The sequence below is a fragment of the Pelobates fuscus genome, chromosome 2, assembly GCF_036172605.1.
Source record: "Pelobates fuscus isolate aPelFus1 chromosome 2, aPelFus1.pri, whole genome shotgun sequence".
NCBI lineage: Eukaryota > Metazoa > Chordata > Amphibia > Anura > Pelobatidae > Pelobates > Pelobates fuscus.
This window is the reverse complement of record NC_086318.1, coordinates 110,689,679-110,709,250: the sequence shown is the minus strand read 5'-3', so window position 1 is coordinate 110,709,250 and position 19,572 is coordinate 110,689,679. Positions and strand designations below refer to the sequence as shown.

At 44.2% G+C, this 19,572-nt stretch overlaps 1 protein-coding gene across 1 annotated transcript; it reads right to left on the bottom strand.

The window, feature by feature from the left end:
- Window positions 1–8,265: 8,265 nt before the first annotated feature.
- Window positions 8,266–16,023, bottom strand: LOC134585333 (extracellular calcium-sensing receptor-like). Its single transcript, XM_063440742.1, has 5 exons — window positions 15,739–16,023; window positions 11,298–12,110; window positions 10,150–10,377; window positions 9,766–9,889; window positions 8,266–9,188 (listed from the first exon to the last, which is right to left on the bottom strand). The coding sequence occupies exons 1-5, from the start codon at window positions 16,003–16,005 to the stop codon at window positions 8,266–8,268; spliced, it is 2,355 nt and encodes a 784-aa protein (XP_063296812.1). The 5' UTR covers window positions 16,006–16,023.
- Between the last annotated feature and the right edge of the window lie 3,549 nt (window positions 16,024–19,572).

Sequence of the window (19,572 nt, the reverse complement as noted above, 5' to 3'; positions counted from 1 at the left end):
AGGCCGACAGGAGGTTTTCCCCCTCCCCTAGTGGCGCCCCCCGGTGGCCGGCAAGGGGATGGCAGCCCTCGAGCGAGAAAATTTTTCAAAGTCCCACGAGCTCCAGGCCTGTCGGCTATGAGGTCGGATCTGCCCCGCCGCGTCCAGGCACCACTTCCACGAGGTCGGACGCTTTCGCAGGTTGGTCCCCCTAAACGACGCGCGTGCAGAAAGTGCACGACAACAGCCGGGGGCACCCTCGAGGAGATTGTCGAGGAGCGAAAATTTCGTACGGCAGTCAGGGGACTCTGGCCGGTTCTCGGATGCCCAGGAAGAGTTCCAGGCCGACGGGAGGTTTTCCCCCTGCGCTGGCAGGGGACTCTGGCCGGTTCTCAGAGGCCCAGGCAGAGTTCCAGGCCGACAGGAGGTTTTCCCCCTGTGCTGGCAGGGGACTCTGGCCGGTTCTCGGATGCCCAGGCAGAGTTCCAGGCCGACGGGAGGTTTTCCCCCTGCGCTGGCAGGGGACTCTGGCCGGTTCTCAGAGGCCCAGGCAGAGTTCCAGGCCGACAGGAGGTTTTCCCCCTGTGCTGGCAGGGGACTCTGGCCGGTTCTCGGATGCCCAGGCAGAGTTCCAGGCCGACAGGAGGTTTTCCCCCTCCCCTGGTGGCGCCCCCCGGTGGCCGGCAAGCGTATGGCAGCCCTCGAGCGAGAAAATTTTTCAAAGTCCCACGAGCTCCAGGCCTCTCGGCTATGAGGTCGGATCTGCCCCGCCGCGTCCAGGCACCACTTCCACGAGGTCGGACACTTTTGCAGGTCGGTCCCCCTAAACGACGCGCGTGCAGAAAGTGCACGACAACTGCCGTGGGCACCCTCGAGGAGATTGTCGAGGAGCGAAAATTTCGTACGGCAGTCAGGGGACTCTGTCCGGTTCTCCGAGGCCCAGACAGAGTTCCAGGCCCACGGGAGGTTTCCCCCCTGTGCTGGCAGGGGACTCTGGCCGGTTCTCGGATGCCCAGGCAGAGTTCCAGGCCGACGGGCGGTTTTCCCCCTGCGCTGGCAGGGGACTCTGGCCGGTTCTCGGATGCCCAGGCAGAGTTCCAGGCCGACGGGCGGTTTTCCCCCTGTGCTGGCAGGGGACTCTGGCCGGTTCTCGGATGCCCAGGCAGAGTTCCAGGCCGACGGGCGGTTTTCCCCCTCCCCTGGTGGCGCCCCCCGGTGGCCGGCAAGCGTATGGCAGCCCTCGAGCGAGAAAATTTTTCAAAGTCCCACGAGCTCCAGGCCTCTCAGCTATGAGGTCGGATCTGCCCTGCCGCGTCCAGGCACCACTTCCACGAGGTCGGACACTTTTGCAGGTCGGTCCCCCGAAACGACGCGCGTGCAGAAAGTGCACGACAACTGCCGTGGGCACCCTCGAGGAGATTGTCGAGGAGCGAAAATTTCGTACGGCAGTCAGGGGACTCTGTCCGGTTCTCCGAGGCCCAGACAGAGTTCCAGGCCCGCGGGAGGTTTCCCCCCTGTGCTGGCAGGGGACTCTGGCCGGTTCTCGGATGCCCAGGCAGAGTTCCAGGCCGACGGGCGGTTTTCCCCCTGTGCTGGCAGGGGACTCTGGCCGGTTCTCGGATGCCCAGGCAGAGTTCCAGGCCGACGGGCGGTTTTCCCCCTGTGCTGGCAGGGGACTCTGGCCGGTTCTCGGATGCCCAGGCAGAGTTCCAGGCCGACGGGCGGTTTTCCCCCTGTGCTGGCAGGGGACTCTGGCCGGTTCTCGGATGCCCAGGCAGAGTTCCAGGCCGACAGGAGGTTTCCCCCCCCTCCCCTGCGTGCCATCGATGTCATTCCTCCTCCCCGGGTCTACCCTCGGTCGGTCGGGCAGGGGAAGGGGTGGCCTCCCCGGTCACCCTGCTCCCCTAGTGGCGCCCCCCGGTGGCCGGCAAGGGGATGGCGGCCCTCGAGCGAGAAAATTTTTCAAAGTCCCACGAGCTCCAGGCCTGTCGGCTATGAGGTCGGATCTGCCCCGCCGCGTCCGCGCACCACTTCCACGAGGTCGGACGCTTTCGCGGGTCGGTCCCCCTAAACGACGCGCGTGCAGAAAGTGCACGACAACAGCCGGGGGCACCCTCGAGGAGATTGTCGAGGAGCGAAAATTTCGCACGGCAGGCAGGGGACTCTGGCCGGTTCTCGGATGCCCAGGCAGAGTTCCAGGCCGACGGGTGGTTTTCCCCCTGCGCCGGCAGGGGACTCTGGCCGCTTCTCGGATGCCCAGGCAGAGTTCCAGGCCGACGGGCGGTTTTCCCCCTTCGCCCGCCTGCCCTCGTCGAAATCTGGCCTCCCCGACGACGTCTCCCCGTGGGCCCTGCCCTTCTCCGATCGATCTGGCTCCCCGCGCCCGAGCGGGGGAGAGGCTTTCGCTCAGGCGGTCCCTGGCGGCCCCCTGCGACAGGCGAAAAGCTCCCTCTCCCCTCCGCCTCCGGCGCGGTCCCCGGTTTCCCTCACCACCGGGCTCTCCGACAGGGAGGGCGCTCCCCGTCCGCGGGCCGAGCGCCACCCTCCCTGCCCGGCCACCTCCGACCGCTGAGTTTGCTCCCAGGCCCCGTCCGCAAGCAGAGGCCCGAGACCGCGCGCGCCGCGGAGGAGGCCGGCGCCCCGCTGCCCGCCGAGGTCCCCTGCCCTGGCGGGGACCGCGGCGGCCGCCCCGGCGCCACCAGCCTCCCCCGGGCCGCGCCGAGCGCGTTCCGCCCGTCTCCGAAGTCGTCTACGTATCCCCCACGACCGTCCGCCTCGAAGGTCGGCGGCCTCCCCCCTCGGCCCCCTCCGGGGTGGCGGAGGGGAGAGGCCCAGGCCCCGGAGGGGGGAGAGGTTCTCGGGCGCCGCTCCGCCTCCGCCCGCTAGCCCTCCTCTCCCTTCCGGGCCTCACCGGGCCGCACAGAGACCCACCGCGGGGCTACCTGGTTGATCCTGCCAGTAGCATATGCTTGTCTCAAAGATTAAGCCATGCACGTGTAAGTACGCACGGCCGCTACACAGGGCCGGATTAAGAGCCCAGTGGGCCTGGTGCTGATAATTATGATGGGCCTAATTACAAAATCTTATTGACCAAAAACACTAAAACAGTCCTACCTCCTAAGCGACATGTATCTGATGGAGATGATGCTGTAGGGAAACTCAGAGGATGCAACTATGAGAAAACACATACCCTTTGCCCTTTGCAGCCTATGAAAATTCGAGCTGAGGACAGGGGTTTAATAAGCATGTGTCAAAAATAAATAAATTGTTTATTAAAGAATATTTTTCAAAGATTGTATTTAGAACCAGGATTATGAAATAAAGCAAGTGTGGATACACAACATTTTAAAATGATTCACAAAAATGTATTGGAATGTAGATTTTATTTAAGAACTTAAGAATTTAAGAACTGCACATATTTTGAGTTATTCCTCATGTGTTGTAAAATAATTTGTATTTTTATGACATAAAATACAAGTACATTTTAAGATTTGAAAAGTGTACATATATTAAACAGTTATGATGAGATCATTATATCACAATCAGGGCCGGATTAAGAGCCCAGTGGGCCTGGTGCTGATAATTATGATGGGCCTAATTACAAAATCTTATTGACCAAAAACACTAAAACAGTCCTACCTCCTAAGCGACATGTATCTGATGGAGATGATGCTGTAGGGAAACTCATAGGATGCAACTATGAGAAAACACATACCCTTTGCTAATCTCATGCTTTCATCTTTCAAGTAAACCCATGCCCCCTAACAGCAGTGTCCAGTAAAGCAGGAAGTCTATGGATGCGGTAAAAGGGTGGGCTACTGACACAAATCACATAACCAGAACGGCCGAAAGGGCGAACATACACAAAAAGGGGGAATGTCTGTTTCCCTATGTCTCCCAGTCCCTTAGGGTTTGTGTCCTCATGTCTCCCAGTGTCCCCATGTCCCCAACACTGGGAGACCTGGGAAATCTGAGACTCTTGGGGACACTGGGTGACAGACACGAGGGGACACGGGGAGACATGGGGCACTGAGACACTGTGATATATAGGGGACACTGGAGACTTGATAAAAACCTGGGTACAGGTCAAAATGTTGCGGTGTCCAATAAACCTGCTTAAAGCTATCACAGCGAGTGCCTGAGATTTTTTTATTTTATACTAGGGGGCACAGAGACACTACGGGCACAGAGACACTACGGGCACAGAGACACTATGGGCACAGAGACACTATGGGCACTGAGAGATATGGGGCACTGAGACACTGATACATAGGGGACACTGATACATAGGGGACATTGGAGACTTGATAAAGACCTGGGTACAGGTCGAAACGTTGCGGTGTCCAATAAACCTGCCTAAATCTATCACAGTGAGTGCCTGGGATTTTTTCTTTTATAATAGGGGACACTGAGACACTAGGAGACATGGGGACACAGACATCGGGAGACTAGGGGACTTTGGGAGTCTAGGGAACACTGAGACACTAGGGACTCTGGCACACTACAGACACTGAGACACACCAGGGACACATGGGGATACTGAGATACTAGGGACACTGGCTGGGAGACATGGGGACACTGCCATGTCTCCTATGTCTCAATGTCGCCCAGTGTCCCCATGTCTCCCTGTGTCTCCATGCCTCTCAGTGTCCCCATGTCGCCCAGTGTCCCCTAGTGTTTGTATCCCCATGTCTCCCAGTGTCCCTTAGAGTCTGTGTCCTCATGTCTCCCAGTGTCCTGATGTCACTAGGACACTAGGGGACACTTAGAGACATGGGGACACTGGGAGACATGGGGCCACTGAGACACTAGGGACAGTGGCTGGGAGACATGGGGACACAGACTAGGGGCCACTGGGAGACATGGGGCCACTGTGTCCCTAGTCTCTCAGGGTCATGGGCGTCCGAATGTGGGGGTAAAGGGGGGTACGTGCCCCCCCTCCCCTAGATTTTTCAGCTTGTGCTGCTATTTTTCGTTTTAGTGTGAGAATACAGTGCAATACCAGCGCTGGCCAGTAGGTGGCGCTGTGAATGGAGAAAGGCAGGAAGCTACAGCTTATCCCTGCCTCTCTCTCATGACTGAAACCGCAGGGGAGCAGCACAGAGGCAGCCTACAGAGCAGGTAAGTGAGGGATGGGGGGTGGGGGAGACCGCATTGAGGAAGGTAAAGTAGAAGGAGCAGAAAGGTTCTGCAAGGGGCAGGAGGGGTCAGCAAGGAATAGAAAGGGGCAGCAAGAAGCAGGAAGGGGTCTAAAGGTGTTCAAGGAGCAGGAGGGTAAAGTAGAAGGAGCAGCAAGGAGTAGAAAGGGTCTGCAAGAGGCAGGAGGGGTCAGCAAGGAATAGGAAGAGGCAGCAAGGAGCAGGAAGGGGCAGCAAGGAGTAGGAAGGGGCAGCAAGGAGTAGGAAGAGGGAGCAGGAAGGGTCTGCAAGGAGCATGAAGGGTCTGCAAGGAGCAGGAAGGGGCTGCATGGAGTAGGAAGGGGCAGCATGGAGTAGGAAGAGGCAGCATGGAGTAGGAAGAGGCAGCAAGGAGCAGGAGGGGTCAGCAAGGAGAAGAAAGGGTCTGCAAGGGGCAGGAGGGGTCAGCAAGGAGTAGTAAGGGTCTGCTAGGAGTAGGAAGGGGCAGCAAGGAGAAAGGAGTAGGAAGGGTCTGCAAAAAGCAGGAAGGGTCTGCAAGGAGCAGGAAGGGGCAGCAAGGAGCAGGAAGGGGCTGCAAGGAGCAGGAAGGGGCAGGACGAATTAGAAGGAACAGAAAGGATCAGCAAGGGGCTGCAAGAAGCTGGAAGGGGCAGAAAGAAGCAGGAAGGGTAGTAAGAAGCAGGAAGGGTCTGCAAGAAGCAGGAAGGGCCATCAAGAAGCAGGAAGGGCCATCAAGGAGCAGGAAGAGCCATCAAGGAGCAGAAAGGGATCAGAAAGAGAAAGGAGCAGAAGGGCGCAAAATAAGCAGAAAGTAGCAGAAAGGTAAAGGAGCAGAAGGAGCCTCAGAAGACAAAGAAGACTGTGTCAAATGAAGGAGAAGAAAATGAGATTGGAGCACTTCATTCTGGACACCACATCATAAGGCCTGGCAGGGAAACTTTGGACCTTCTCATCTCCCCAGGTAAAAACAAACAATATCAGTGTTAATGTGTTCACTTTTATTTACTGAGTGTCAGGAAACACAGAGGGCCGCTGGGTAGGGGTGCCGCTGATTGGCTAGATTGGTCAGCTAGCACTCTAAGCCAATCAGTAGCTCCCCATTCATAAAAACGTGAAACATTTTTATGAATCGGGTACTAGCGATTGGCTTAGAGTGTCAGCTGACCACTCTAGCCAATCAGCGGCACCCATGCCCAACGTCAATCTGCACTTCCTGACACTCTGTTTCAGAAGTCGAATACCACTGAGCGACCTGGAGATCTGGAGCTGATGGAAGCCTTTGGGGGTAAACCATTTGAGAGCGGTTTCACCCCTTCAAAAAAAGAGCACCCAGGGGCCTCCTTGCATGACAGCATTTTCATTTAGATAAAGTTGTTATGGTGACCAGAATGTTCCTGTAATTTGATGAAAGGAACACTATAGTGTCAGGAATACAAACATATATTCCTGACACCATAGTTGTGAAAACGCTATTCATCCTTGCTTTATGTGAAAATGACTATGCTCCTTCCCTTTCATGACACTGTCAAAAAGGGGCCAAGCATGGATGTCATTACAATTATGCCTCCCCCCCCCCCCCCCAGCCCGGAAAAATTCCTGCGGACGTCCATGCTCAGGGTCCCCATGTTCCCCAGTGTTCCAATGTCTCAGCGTCCCCATGTCTCGGAGCTGCTGTCTGGACTCTCTGTGCAGAGCTGCTCCCCCGCGGATCAGTGAGTAGAGAGAGGCAGGGAGGGAGATGCCGTAACTTCTTATCACTGCCTCTCTCCACACAAACCGCCCCTACTGGCCGGCGCTGGTATTGCAGAATAATCTATGTTTATACTGAGACAGACATTTGTATTGCCGGTATTACTGCAATACCGGCACCGGCTAGGCAGCCTCAAATACCTGAGAAATACTTCTGAGAAATACCTGGCAACCCTAAGAAATACATGAGAAATACCTGGCAACCCTAAGAGTAGTGTGTAAAAAAAAAAAAAAAAGTTGTTGTTTTTTTTTTTTAAACCAATGGGCCTATTCCATGGGCCTGGGCCTGGAGCTGCAGCTCCATCAGCCCCTATGTTAATCCGGCCCTGATCACAATTAGTATAAAATGACTGAAAGCAAACCGTTTAGAGCTGTACAAATAGAATTCTGCTTTGCTTAAATAATGCATGAATCTCAGTAAAACAATCAAAGTGCTCTTTTATTTACTCCTTATTCGCTATATTTTATGTGTTATATTTCTTCCTAAAACAGAGATTCCCAATTGCTAGATTATGGGAAAAGGTGTACATCTCTGCAAACAGACATAAATATTTAGAGAAATACAATAGTATTAGGAATAACATGTATGCTTATACTAATAAGTTTGATTATTGGCCCCCAAAACTATTAAAATAAAGGATTTTACTTACCTTTATTCCCCTGGAATGCCTGTCTCTGCGTGGCCTTCCTACCAATCCTGACAATCTCGGCCAATGTAATGTGTTCCTGCAGGGAAGCAATGAGAGGCTACTGTGCAAATAACCATGCTGCGACAATCGTTTTCTTATAGAGATGCATTAAGTCAATGCATCTCTATGGGGAGCGTTCAGGGTCTCAATGCAGAAAGTGGAGACACTGAGCGTCAGTCCTGCAATCTTTGCAGGACCAAACACAGGAAGTCATTTTAGTCCCTTTAGTGGCTGCTGGAGTGACAGCCACTAGAGGTGGTGTTATACAGCAGTGTAAATACTTCCTTTCCCCAGAAAATGTTGTGTTTATATTTCCCAGCCTGCAGGAACAGGCTATTTGCCCCAGAATCACTAAATTAAGTTGTAGTAATTCTGGTGTCTATAGTGTGTCCCTTTAAGAGACATTTGTCTGGTATACTCTACTGCATCCCCTTTTTTCTAACATGGAAAATTCAAAGTCAGTTCCTACAGAACAGGAATACAATAAACATGAAAAGATCAAATTGTGAGTGAGTGGGGATATATTGTAAGGAGTACAAAAATAGTTTACGCTACACCCACAAAACAAGGAGAATATTGCAATTATCATTTTTGTATCTTTCTACAGCTAACACATTGCTGAGAGCCTGAGACAGAGGCCAGACGAAGGAGAAGAAGATACTGTCTAGAGTACATTATATTACAAACAATAAGTCCTATTGAGTGCTGCTTTACATGGAACGTATGCTCGTTTGGTGGGACCGTCCAATTACGTTCCTCTTCGTGTTTTTCGTTGGTTTTAATAGAATAATATAACACTTGGGAAAGAAAATACAAACAAGTAAACCAGCAGCAGATGAAAGAATGGCAAATATTTCTACTGCTGTCACATATTTTCCACTTGTACTCATGTAACCTGGGATGAAGCTAACCCAGACTATAACAAAAACCAACAAACTGAATGTTATAAATTTTGCTTCGTTGAAATTGTCTGGTAAGTTTCTGGCCAGAAAGGCTAAAGCAAAGCAAACCAACGCCAGGAGACCTATATAACCAATGGCAAAGAGGAAAGCCATACCAGATTCAATATTGCATTCCAGAATTATCTTAGTCACCACGGCTTCCCTGTTCTTTTGTATGGATGAAGAAGAGGAATATAGGAATCCAATGCATATAACAATCTGAACTAAGGTAGTTAAAATAACTAACAGTCTTTGATGAAATGGTCGAAAAAGTTTGAAAATATTTTGATTGGGTTTTGCCATTGCAAAGGCCAGAATGACAACTAGGGTTTTCACAAAGATACATGAGATACATAAGACAAAACTTATGCCGAACACGGTCTGTCGAAGGACACAGAGTGCAGGTGACGGTTGACCAATAAATGTGAACGAGCCAAGGAAACACATGGTGAGGGACATCAAAAGCAGGAAGCTCATCTCCAAGTTGTTGGCTCTAACTATTGGAGTGTGCCTGTATTTTATGAACACTGCTGTCACTAGAATGGTTTGACAAACACCCAGAGCAGCAGAAACAGAGAATGTGATCCCAAGAGGTTCTTCAAAAGAAAGGTAGTCCACTTCTTTAGGTATGCATGAATCCTTGTTTTTATTGGACCAGTAGTCTTGGGGGCATTTCAGACATTCAGTGAAATCTAAGCATACAAAATGACAAGTTATTTACAATACTAAGGCTTACATTATGCATAGTATGAAAATCATAAATGAAGGTAAATTAAATGCTGGTTTTAAAGACTGCCCAACAGGTAGAACCCCAGATGTTGTAGAACTACTACTCCCATGATGCTTTGCATGCCTCTAGAAGGCCAAAGCATCATGGGAGTTGTAATTCTACTACATCTGGGGATCTACCTGTTGGGCAGCCCTGCACTAAAGTCACTGATCTCAAAACGTTAAAATTATCCTTTACTTTTATTCACCAGGACACCCACATCGAAATTCACGTGACGCCTACATTACTCCAATATCAGAATTGATCAAATTCCTAGATTACCCAAAAAGCTTTTTTACCCTAGCGATATGTACATATTTCCTATTCCCTTGTTAATTTTTGTACAATTCCCATAAATGTATCCTTCGTCTAAAAAAACAACATGTGTCTATCACTGTGTGGAGGTTCCCCAATGATGGAATGAATCAGTCCTTCTGTGTTAACAAGTATATTTGACACCGAATAAAAACACACGTTTTAATGGATAGATTACAGTATACCTGTTCCATTAGATATCTCTCCTTCTGGGCATGGAATACAGCTGAAGCAGCATATTGGTTGGCCCCGTAAGATGCTTTTCCTAAATCCAGGCTTACAACTATTACTGCATTCAGACACCGGTGGCTACAGTATGGAAAAACAGAAAACTGATTACAGAATTACTGTCCATGTACTTATGGCTCATCCCATAATAATTTTAACTGCTGTCTTACGAACTCGTTTTACTTTTTTTTGACCACCTTATAGTTATGTTGGGAATTGGGTGAGTAGCATTTTATGTCATAGAAGAGGTCTGTCCAGTTGTGTTGCAAAGTCCAGTTTATTGTGAGCAAGTCAAGTTTGAAACCCTATATCTAATGCACATAAAATATGAATACACCAACCTGGGATGTGGCTCCATTCCACAGAGTTGCCTGCTCATCAATTTCTAGCTGCTGTCCCTTTGGCATGCTGGCATCATAACTACCCACTTTACCGTACACGAGATAGCCGTCTGCTCTGATCTGCCAGTTTAACACGTCATATTTTGCAACAGGATCACCATTTTGGTCAAAGTAAAGCTGTTTTCCTGCCTGATCTGTAAAATTTACCCTTTGTAATGCTTGCACCACCTGCAAATTAAGACATTATATTTCCTTTATAAGCTTTCCATTTCTGCTATGAATAGTGCATTAATAAATAATAAAACTGCATTATATGTTTCTAGCTCGGTTATTTAAACCTAAAATGTACAGTTTTGTGGTTAAATTACAAATAATTCTAGGTGTAACGAGAAAAATAGAAATTTAAAATGTACAGATTTGTGAAAATTTACAAATGATACTGGGTCTGGTGAAAAAAAGCAGAAATTTGTTCAACAAGAGATATTTATTCAACTACCAGTTATATTGCCATATATAATAATCAAAAGCCTACCACGTGTAAACATAATGTTGTTGTTTTGTTTTGTTTTGTTTTTTACAAAAATTTAGTTTTGTGATCATGTAGCTGGTAAAGGTTTGAAATTGGATATTTTTGTATTATTTACATTTTGCAAGCAAATAATTGTAACAAAGAAAAACTGATTAAAAGTGCATGAAGTAAATAAAAATACTGTAAGATTTAAAATGTACTCAATAAAAAGTCTAGTTACAGTAAGCATTCTCCTAAGGTAATTATGAGTAATATACAATTTCTGGTGTATTTGTATGTAGATAAAGCTGCACTCTGCCTAATAAATCAATATTTAACAATGCAGTGCAGGCTATTTGCTTGTAGGTACTAGACAGGGAATACGAGAACTCAGGGAAAAGGCAAAAAAGCATTTTATGAAAATATTTTCTATAAAAAAAAATGTAATGATAAACTGTGCATTTTGTATTTGTCACATACAGAATGCTGTAAATGGTCTGGTTCCATTTCTATAGCAACTAAAACTGATTACATCATTCAGGTAGGAACTCAGATGGGCCACAGGTGATACAAATCAGCTCAGCCCTTGTGTACACCTATCCAAATATTCCCATTATCTGGCTGATGGGATGAGATTTACCTGCCATGACTTCATGTCTCTTTCACTTACACATGCTTCATTTATGAATGATTCTTTATTGTTCCCACAAGAGAATAGGTCTTCAAGTGCATTTGCAATAGCATATATGGCATTGTACACATTGCAAGTGATTCTCAGTTGTGACACCTGTGTATATGCATTGTTTACAGTTGATAGATTCTCGTTGCCACTGCAAATTGTTTCATTGCTATTTAGGTTTTTAAACCAGGAACATCCAAATGAGTTTTCCCAGAATGTTTTTATGTTGATGTCTTCAAGGTTCTGCAGTGGATTAAGCTGGAAAAGAAACTGTTGCAGCCCAGAAATGGTTCCCTGGGGTATTGCAAGTCCCAAAGTACCACTAAAATAATTGACTTGATCTTTTTCTATCAGAAAGGCAGATGTACTCCACGCTTCGCTAGCTAACCATGTTCTTCCAGTAATATTTTTCTCAGTTATTTCGCCAAACAATGGGAGCAGGTTGGTATCTCCAGAAAAAACAATGATAACTTTTGCAGAGGAATGTCTTATTGTTTCAGCAATCGCTGAATACCGTTCTTTTGAATAAAAAAGCGGAATTGTTTCTGAGAATGCAATACAGGTTCCAAGCTTCTCAACCTGTTCAGAGAAGAGGTGGACTCCGAGATAACCATAATCATTATCTTCAGCCAATGTACCTACCCACTTCCATCCAAAGTGTTCCACTATGGCAGCGAAGGCTGTGGTTTGGAATGTGTCACTTGGTATGGTCCTAAAGAAGGAGGGGAATTCTTGTTTATTGCTGAGGGTATTTATAGATGAAAAATAGCTTACCTAAAGATAAGAAAAACACTGGATTTAAACTTGAATAGATGGGTTAAGAGCATTTATTTAAAATAACAATGGATGAATTTAGCAACTGACCATAGACTTCAAGGCATATTATCAGTAAATAATTTAAGTATTTCCAAGTCAAATTAAAATTAGGATGGTGACAGATCATTGGCCATTGATGTGCCTTTAGGACTGAGTTGGGAGCCATAGTTATAGAGCTTTAATTTTAAAATTACTAAAATAGCTTCCTTTAAATAGTTTGCCACCAGATTGCTCCTTAACTTATTTCATAATATTTGGGTGTCATATATATATATATATATCATACCCATGATGCTCAAATAGTTTGAAATAAGTCTAACGATATTTGATAGATGCAGTTCCCTTTTGGCTTCCCCTGCTTGACTGACACATGACTATTTAATGGTCGTTCTTCACAAGCGCCTATAGAATAATCCTGGAACATTCACTCTAACATTTTCACTCCATACGTAAATCCATACTTATTAAAACATCTCCATATTGTGGTGATATTCCTCATATATTTTATAGAGTAATTTTGATTCATTACCTTCCGTCCAACAACAAGGAGAGATTTACCTAGCTCCTTCATGTAGATATTGAAACTACATTGAATTCATTTTTCACCCTTTCACAAGCTACGTAAGTAAACAGGGGAGGGCTGGCAACCTTTCTGCCATGGGCATGTACAAATTAATGTCTTGGGTTTTTTGCTCATAAGACTCACAGAGTCCATACTCTCTGTGTGACTGGTCCTGCTCACATTAAACATTAAAAACTAGCATTATTTTTTACATTTTACAAACTGAAATTTGTAAGGAACATTCTAATCTTCTAAATAAATATATTTACTTACAACATTGTAGTGTTCCTCTGTTTCCTTAGATTTTTGGACCCCCATGTTAAAGATTAAAACTAAGTTAAAATCACCTTTTTTTCAGAGCTGTCCTGGTCAGCTGCCACTCTTTTACTGAAATTATCCTGACTGATCTAGTCCATTGGTTCTCATAGACAAAGATTGCTGCACCACTGGCAATCACCATGCTTCCTAAGCAGAATGCAATGCTTGGCTTTCAAAAGTCTTCAGTAGGCTTCTAGTGGCTGTCCAATTGATTGATTGATTGACTGACAGCCACTAGAGACATACTCACTGACAAACATAAACATTGCCATTTCTCGCAAACAGCAAAGCTTACATTGTTCTCTTTTTCTTACATGTCTATACACAACAACAACAAAAAACATTACATTAAGATGGGCGCTGAGTTTGATGCTTAGAATGTCTCTTTAAATAAGGACACAAACTTCAAAAATAAAACCAAAACATTTTTCATCTAACCTGGTCACAAATATCAATTACATTTACACACCTATGCCTCCATCAAGATCACAATTTAAATAGTCTTGTAGATATGACTGTGTGGAAGAAAGAGTCTTTCTTCCACACTTCTATAACTTATCAAGGATTGGGAATACTTGCTGGTTTACTGCTGACTTTCACCCTAGTATTTTAGTGAGCGCCTATTCACTGCTGTTTTTGCTATTTTTGTCGATATCAATGTCTCCCCAGAAATACCCCAATTGGCCATTCTGGGCCTGGGGAATATTGAGATTGCAGACCACTCCATGAGGAATTCCACACAGTTCTCGACCAGCAAAGGCCCAGCACAATCCTGCCTGTTCACGATTAATCACTACAATCTGAATTATTACAAATTAAATCCGGATGGTAAAACAGAGGCAAAAATAGATGATCTGGCTGAATTCTCCAGTTCAAATGTAGTTACAACTTGGCTATTTTTATATTTTATAATTCTCTATATAAGAAATTGACAAGCAGAGAAATGCATACATATCAAAGGTGCCAAGAGGCAGCAGATTAGAGGAGTACTCCAAAGTACAGTCAGGTAATATCGATATACAGTGAGCTAACACATGTACAGTACAAATATACAGTCATAGATACCAAAATAATCCCCAAACCAACAACTAGAATCCAAATCTTTCCGTACTCGGAAATACCCCCTGCCCCCCTTGCCTAACCTGCATATATCCTCTTGTCAATTCTACTCAGACAGAGTGAATAATGGTGAATACTATAGAATGCATGATACAGATTATAGGATCATCAATAGCATGTGATTGCGTTTCTCTAACGGCAGGATGTAATAGCCCTCAATGACAGACTTTTACAAATTAAATCAATGATACATTGTTTGCAGGAGATGATTCAATAAATGAAATACGATCTTTCCAATTACATAAATCAATTTTGCATGTTGTGATCAGTATGTAGTTTTCAGTAGTATAGAGATGCAATATAAAAGTTGGAAAAAAAAGTTGCAATTATAATGCAATACAGACAGTTGTGGATTAGTATATATTTATTTCCAATAAATCCATTTTGCATTATATTTGTAGCTTTAATTGTAAGTATTTTTATGATTCTATATGTCCAAGTTTATTGTGCTTTGAGGTTACAGTTTAGAAATGTAATTGTATTCATTATTGTGTGACAGTTTCCCTGTTTCTAGATTTAATATGTGGTGTTTAATAATTCATGTATTATATTCTGATGTCATTTATAGCTGAGACTAGAGCGTTCATTACAAGAGGCATAAACACATTGTAGCTGTTTCTAAATTAAAGGCAGTGATAGACTTTCAGGCTACTCATTAAACTTGGAGTTGTGGAGAAATGACAAGGATGTTTTTGACTTCAATAGCTAAAATGGAAAATGAATGGCTATTTTGGCATAAAAAAATATTTATTCGTCCTTTGCCATCCTTCTACAATTTCAGATATTGGGAGTAACCCAGTTTGTGTTCTGTGTGCTATTCATGCAAACAAGGAATTGTATCACTGTTTTAATTGTATTTGTTATATGTATTTTTTCATTATTGAACATTGTTACACAATCTCTTTTTTGGAAAAATAAAATGCTTGTTTTTTTATATTCTGTTTTTGAAATATGAAATACCGCCATGATCCCTGTAATCTACCTGTTTAGCAACTGGAAGCACTGAAAGTAATAAGTATTATATATCTGAACATTTATTGATCTACACCTGCTTCCTATTTATAAAATACCCGTTGACATTCTTCAATCTGCTGTACTTAATTTCTGAAAAACAAAATAAGATCAGAGAAATAAAGAAACAAGTAATCTTAGAAATGATAATGCTAAAGGCACCAGTCCCTTTATATTTATTAACAACTCATCAATAAGCCTTAACACCTAGGCGAATGGCGGGCTCTAAACAAGTAGAACATGCAGGAGGGTCTAACTGCTAACTGCCTTAGACATCTTGGCTAGGCATTCTGGGGTACCCCCACCTGAAAACCGTTTACAAAATCTGGGAAGGTTTAGCCATGACCTTCTAGCACTATAACCACTACAATAACCTTAAACTGTTGGTGCGTAGACTGTTCCTTTTAATACATTCCTTGTCTAGGATGCTTTATAGGATTATATGAAATATTGATTATGGATTGTGTGTTAACAGAACCCAAGAAAGCAAACCTCGTTTATGTACAAAGTGTCAACATCAGGATTGTGTATCATTATTTGTTTTGTTAGCATTTTTTTTAATGATTGCAAAAATACCTGCGGAACATGGTAAGTGCCTAGGATTCTTGCCATGGCTATTGATATAGCAGAGGCTGATTCACCAATAACAGCTGTTAACACGGAGTCCATTTGACAGTTGTAGTTTGGAATGTATCGCTTCGAGCCAGTTATTAATGTGAGCATTTCCTCCATAGCTATCGTAACACTATCACATGTATCATAGAGTGCGTAACCTAGAGTTATGTTAGGGAGCAGATTTGCATTGCTGTTGATCTCCTGTATTGCAAACATCATTGCTCTCATCCAACGGAAACTCCTAAAATCAAAGCTTAAAAAAAAAATGGAAAAAAGAACAAAACAAAATATAAAAAAATATAACTATATAACAATGTGTAATAACAATGTGCAAAATCAGAACAAAAATACGGTGTATGTGCTGTGCAAATTTAGTGTGAGAATAGCAGTTTTTTTTCATCTCAGTTCATTTTAGGAACATATCATAGCTGGGCTGGCATAAATCTCCACTTAAAGGACCACTACAGTGCCAGGAAAACATACTCGTTTTCCTGGCTCTATAGGGTCCTTGGGTCCCCCAACCCTCAGGGCCCCCCTCCCGCAGGGCTCTAGGGGGAGGAAAGGGTTAATTCCTTACCTTTTTTTCCAGCCCGGCGCTGGGGACTCTCCTCCTCCTTTCCCGTCATCGGCTGAATGCGCATGCGTGGCACGAGCCGCACGTGCATTCAGCCAGTCCATAGGAAAGCATTTTTAATGCTTTCCTATGGACGCTGGCGTCTTCTCACTGTGAAAATCACAGTGAGAAGCGCGGAAGCGCCTCTACCGGCTGTCAATGAGATAGCCACTAGAGGTTGGATTAACCCATTTGTAAACATAGCAGTTTCTCTGAAACTGCTACGTTTACAGCAGAAAGGGTTAATCCTAGAAGGACCTGGCACCCAGACCACTTCATTATGCTGAAGTGGTCTGGGTGCCTATAGTGGTCCTTTAAGCAAAATTAGATTTTTTGTAAATAACTTTTTATCCCTGAATTCTCAAGTGGGTTCCCAATTCACCAAAATACCGTATATACTCGAGTATAAGCCGAGTTTTTCAGCACATTTTTTGTGCTGAAAACCCCCAACTCGGCTTATACTCGAGTCAATTGTCTGTATTATGGCAATTTGCATTGCCATAATACAGACTGGGGGCTGTGGGGGCTGGCAGAGAGTTTACTTACCTCTCCTGCAGCTCCTGTCAGCTCCCTTCTCCTCCACGCCGTCCGTTCAGCACCTCGGTCAGCTCCCAGTGTAAGTCTCGCAAGAGCCACGGCTCTCGCGAGACTTAGAGTGTGAGCTGACAGAAGAGCTGAACTGACGGCGCGGAGGAGGAGGGAGCTGACAGGAGCTGCAGGACAGGTAAGTAAACTCTCTGCCAGCCCCCCACTCCCCTCCACTGAACTGCCAATGCTGGACCACCAGGGAAGGAGAGCCCCCCTCCCTGCCATGTATCAAGCAAAAATATATATTAATAATAATAATTAAATTAAAGAATAATACAAAAATAATAATAATGAAATTAAATAAAAAATAATAATAAATAATAATAAAAAAATTTTAAAAAAATAAAAAAATAAAAAAAAATTGCCCACCCCCCACCAAGGCTCTGCAACACACACACACACACACACTGCACTCATACACACACACACTGCACTCATACACACACACACACTGCACTCATACACACACACTGCATTCATACACACACACACACTGCATTCATACACACACACACTGCATTCATACACACACTGCACTCATACACACACACTGCATTCATACACACACACTGCACTCGTACACACACACTGCATTCATACACACACACACTGCATTCATACACACACACACTGCACTCATACACACACTGCATTCATACACACACGCTGCACTCATACACACACTGCATTCATACACACACTGCATTCATACACTCACACTGCATTCATACACTCACACTGCATTCATACACACACACTACATTCATTATACACACACTGTAATAAATATTTTTTTTAGGATCTAATTTTATTTAGAAATTTACCAGTAGCTGCTTCATTTCCCACCCTAGTCTTATACTCGAGTCAATACGTTTTCCCAGTTTTTTTGGGTAAAATTAGGGGCCTCGGCTTATATTCGAGTATATACGGTAAGCTGTTTAATGTATATAAAGGACTCCTGATCCCATTTGTGAGGCAATTTGTGTACGGGAGAATAAGTACAGTGTTGATTAATTAACCAAATAAATGCTCTTGTTCAGAAACATTTCTTTATTTTTTTTCCAATTGTTTAATATAAATAAGAAAATACAACATTTACTAAAAGAAAAGAAAACTGAAATGATCAAAAAATTGTTGATTTGTAAAATTCTCCAACTCATTTTCAGTCACATATGGGCTATTTTTATATTCACTACAATTCTGTGTTTATTGAATAAACCATAATATGTATTTTTAATATTTAGATATATATCATGTTTGTATGAACTTGTTCATTAAAAGATTTGAAATCTAAACATAATTTGAAAGGTTACACGTTTATTTCTGTTGTTTATGCATTTTGTATGTGAATAAATGTATCATTTTATACACTATACTGGCTGGTAGCTTTTTTTTCTTTTTGGAACCAAGCCCAATGTATTGCAGCCTACCTGTTAAATCTAATTCAATTAATGGAAATAACTAGTGATGTCCTGAACAGTTCGCCGGGAACCGTTCGCGGCGAACATAGCGTGTTCGCGGTCACGAACGCGCGCAATGTTTGGTCCGCCCCCTATTCGTCATGGAGGTGGGAGGGTCTGGGAGGGAGGGTCTGCTGCTGATTTGCTGGAATGTGTCTGCTGACTGTGAGGTACAGGGTCAAAGTTTACTCAATGATGACGAATAGGGGGAGGACCGAACATCGCGCGTGTTCGCAACCGCGAACACGCTATGTTCGCCGGCGAACGGTTCCCGGCGAACTGTTTGGGACATCACTAGAAATAACCTTAATTCCATTTTACTAATGAATTGTCATTCTTAAGACAGAGTATGATTTTAAAAGATATGTTTCACAGAAAAATGTTATACTTAAAAAAAACATTGTGATATAAGCCACAATATAGTATTATGCTAAAAGTATTACAACAACTGAAAATCTGTATTGCTCCTAATTAGAGATATTTAAAACAATTCAACGTTATACTATCCTATAGAAAGATTTGAGCATTTTAATCCTTGTTTAAAACTGTTGAATGTTTATTTTTATGAATAACCAATATCATTCAATTTCTTTAAAAATTTATTTTTCACATTGGAAATATTGAAACAATTACCTGTTATCACACATTTGGACTGGATTGGAGGTGAAGTCCGGATTTGCTGTGTTGCCAACACGTCGGACAGGGAACACACCACCAATAATCAGATTCCCATTCCTAAAAGACCCTGGGATAAAAGTATTCTGTAATCTGCATAATGAAAGATTCATTTGGCAAAAAACTAAAAGACGGGAACAAATCAGACAGAAAACATAAAGCAAGCCTGGTTTAGTTGGCCCCATATTATTAAAACAAAGTCTTACTTCTCAGCCCCTATTATATACTCTGTAGAAAATGATTGTAATGTTAATGTTTAATTGCCCTAAAACCTTTTTTATACCCTGAAGGATGCTTTGATGCATAATAAAATGATGGCACATTGGATTTCCTGTCAGTACTCATTACATCTGATGTGTTTATCTGATAACCAATCAACCAAGGGTAAAAGCTCGTAACGCAAAACACTTTTTATCAAGTATTCCGAAAGCGGTAAGTTTTATTAAATGGTGAAAGGTT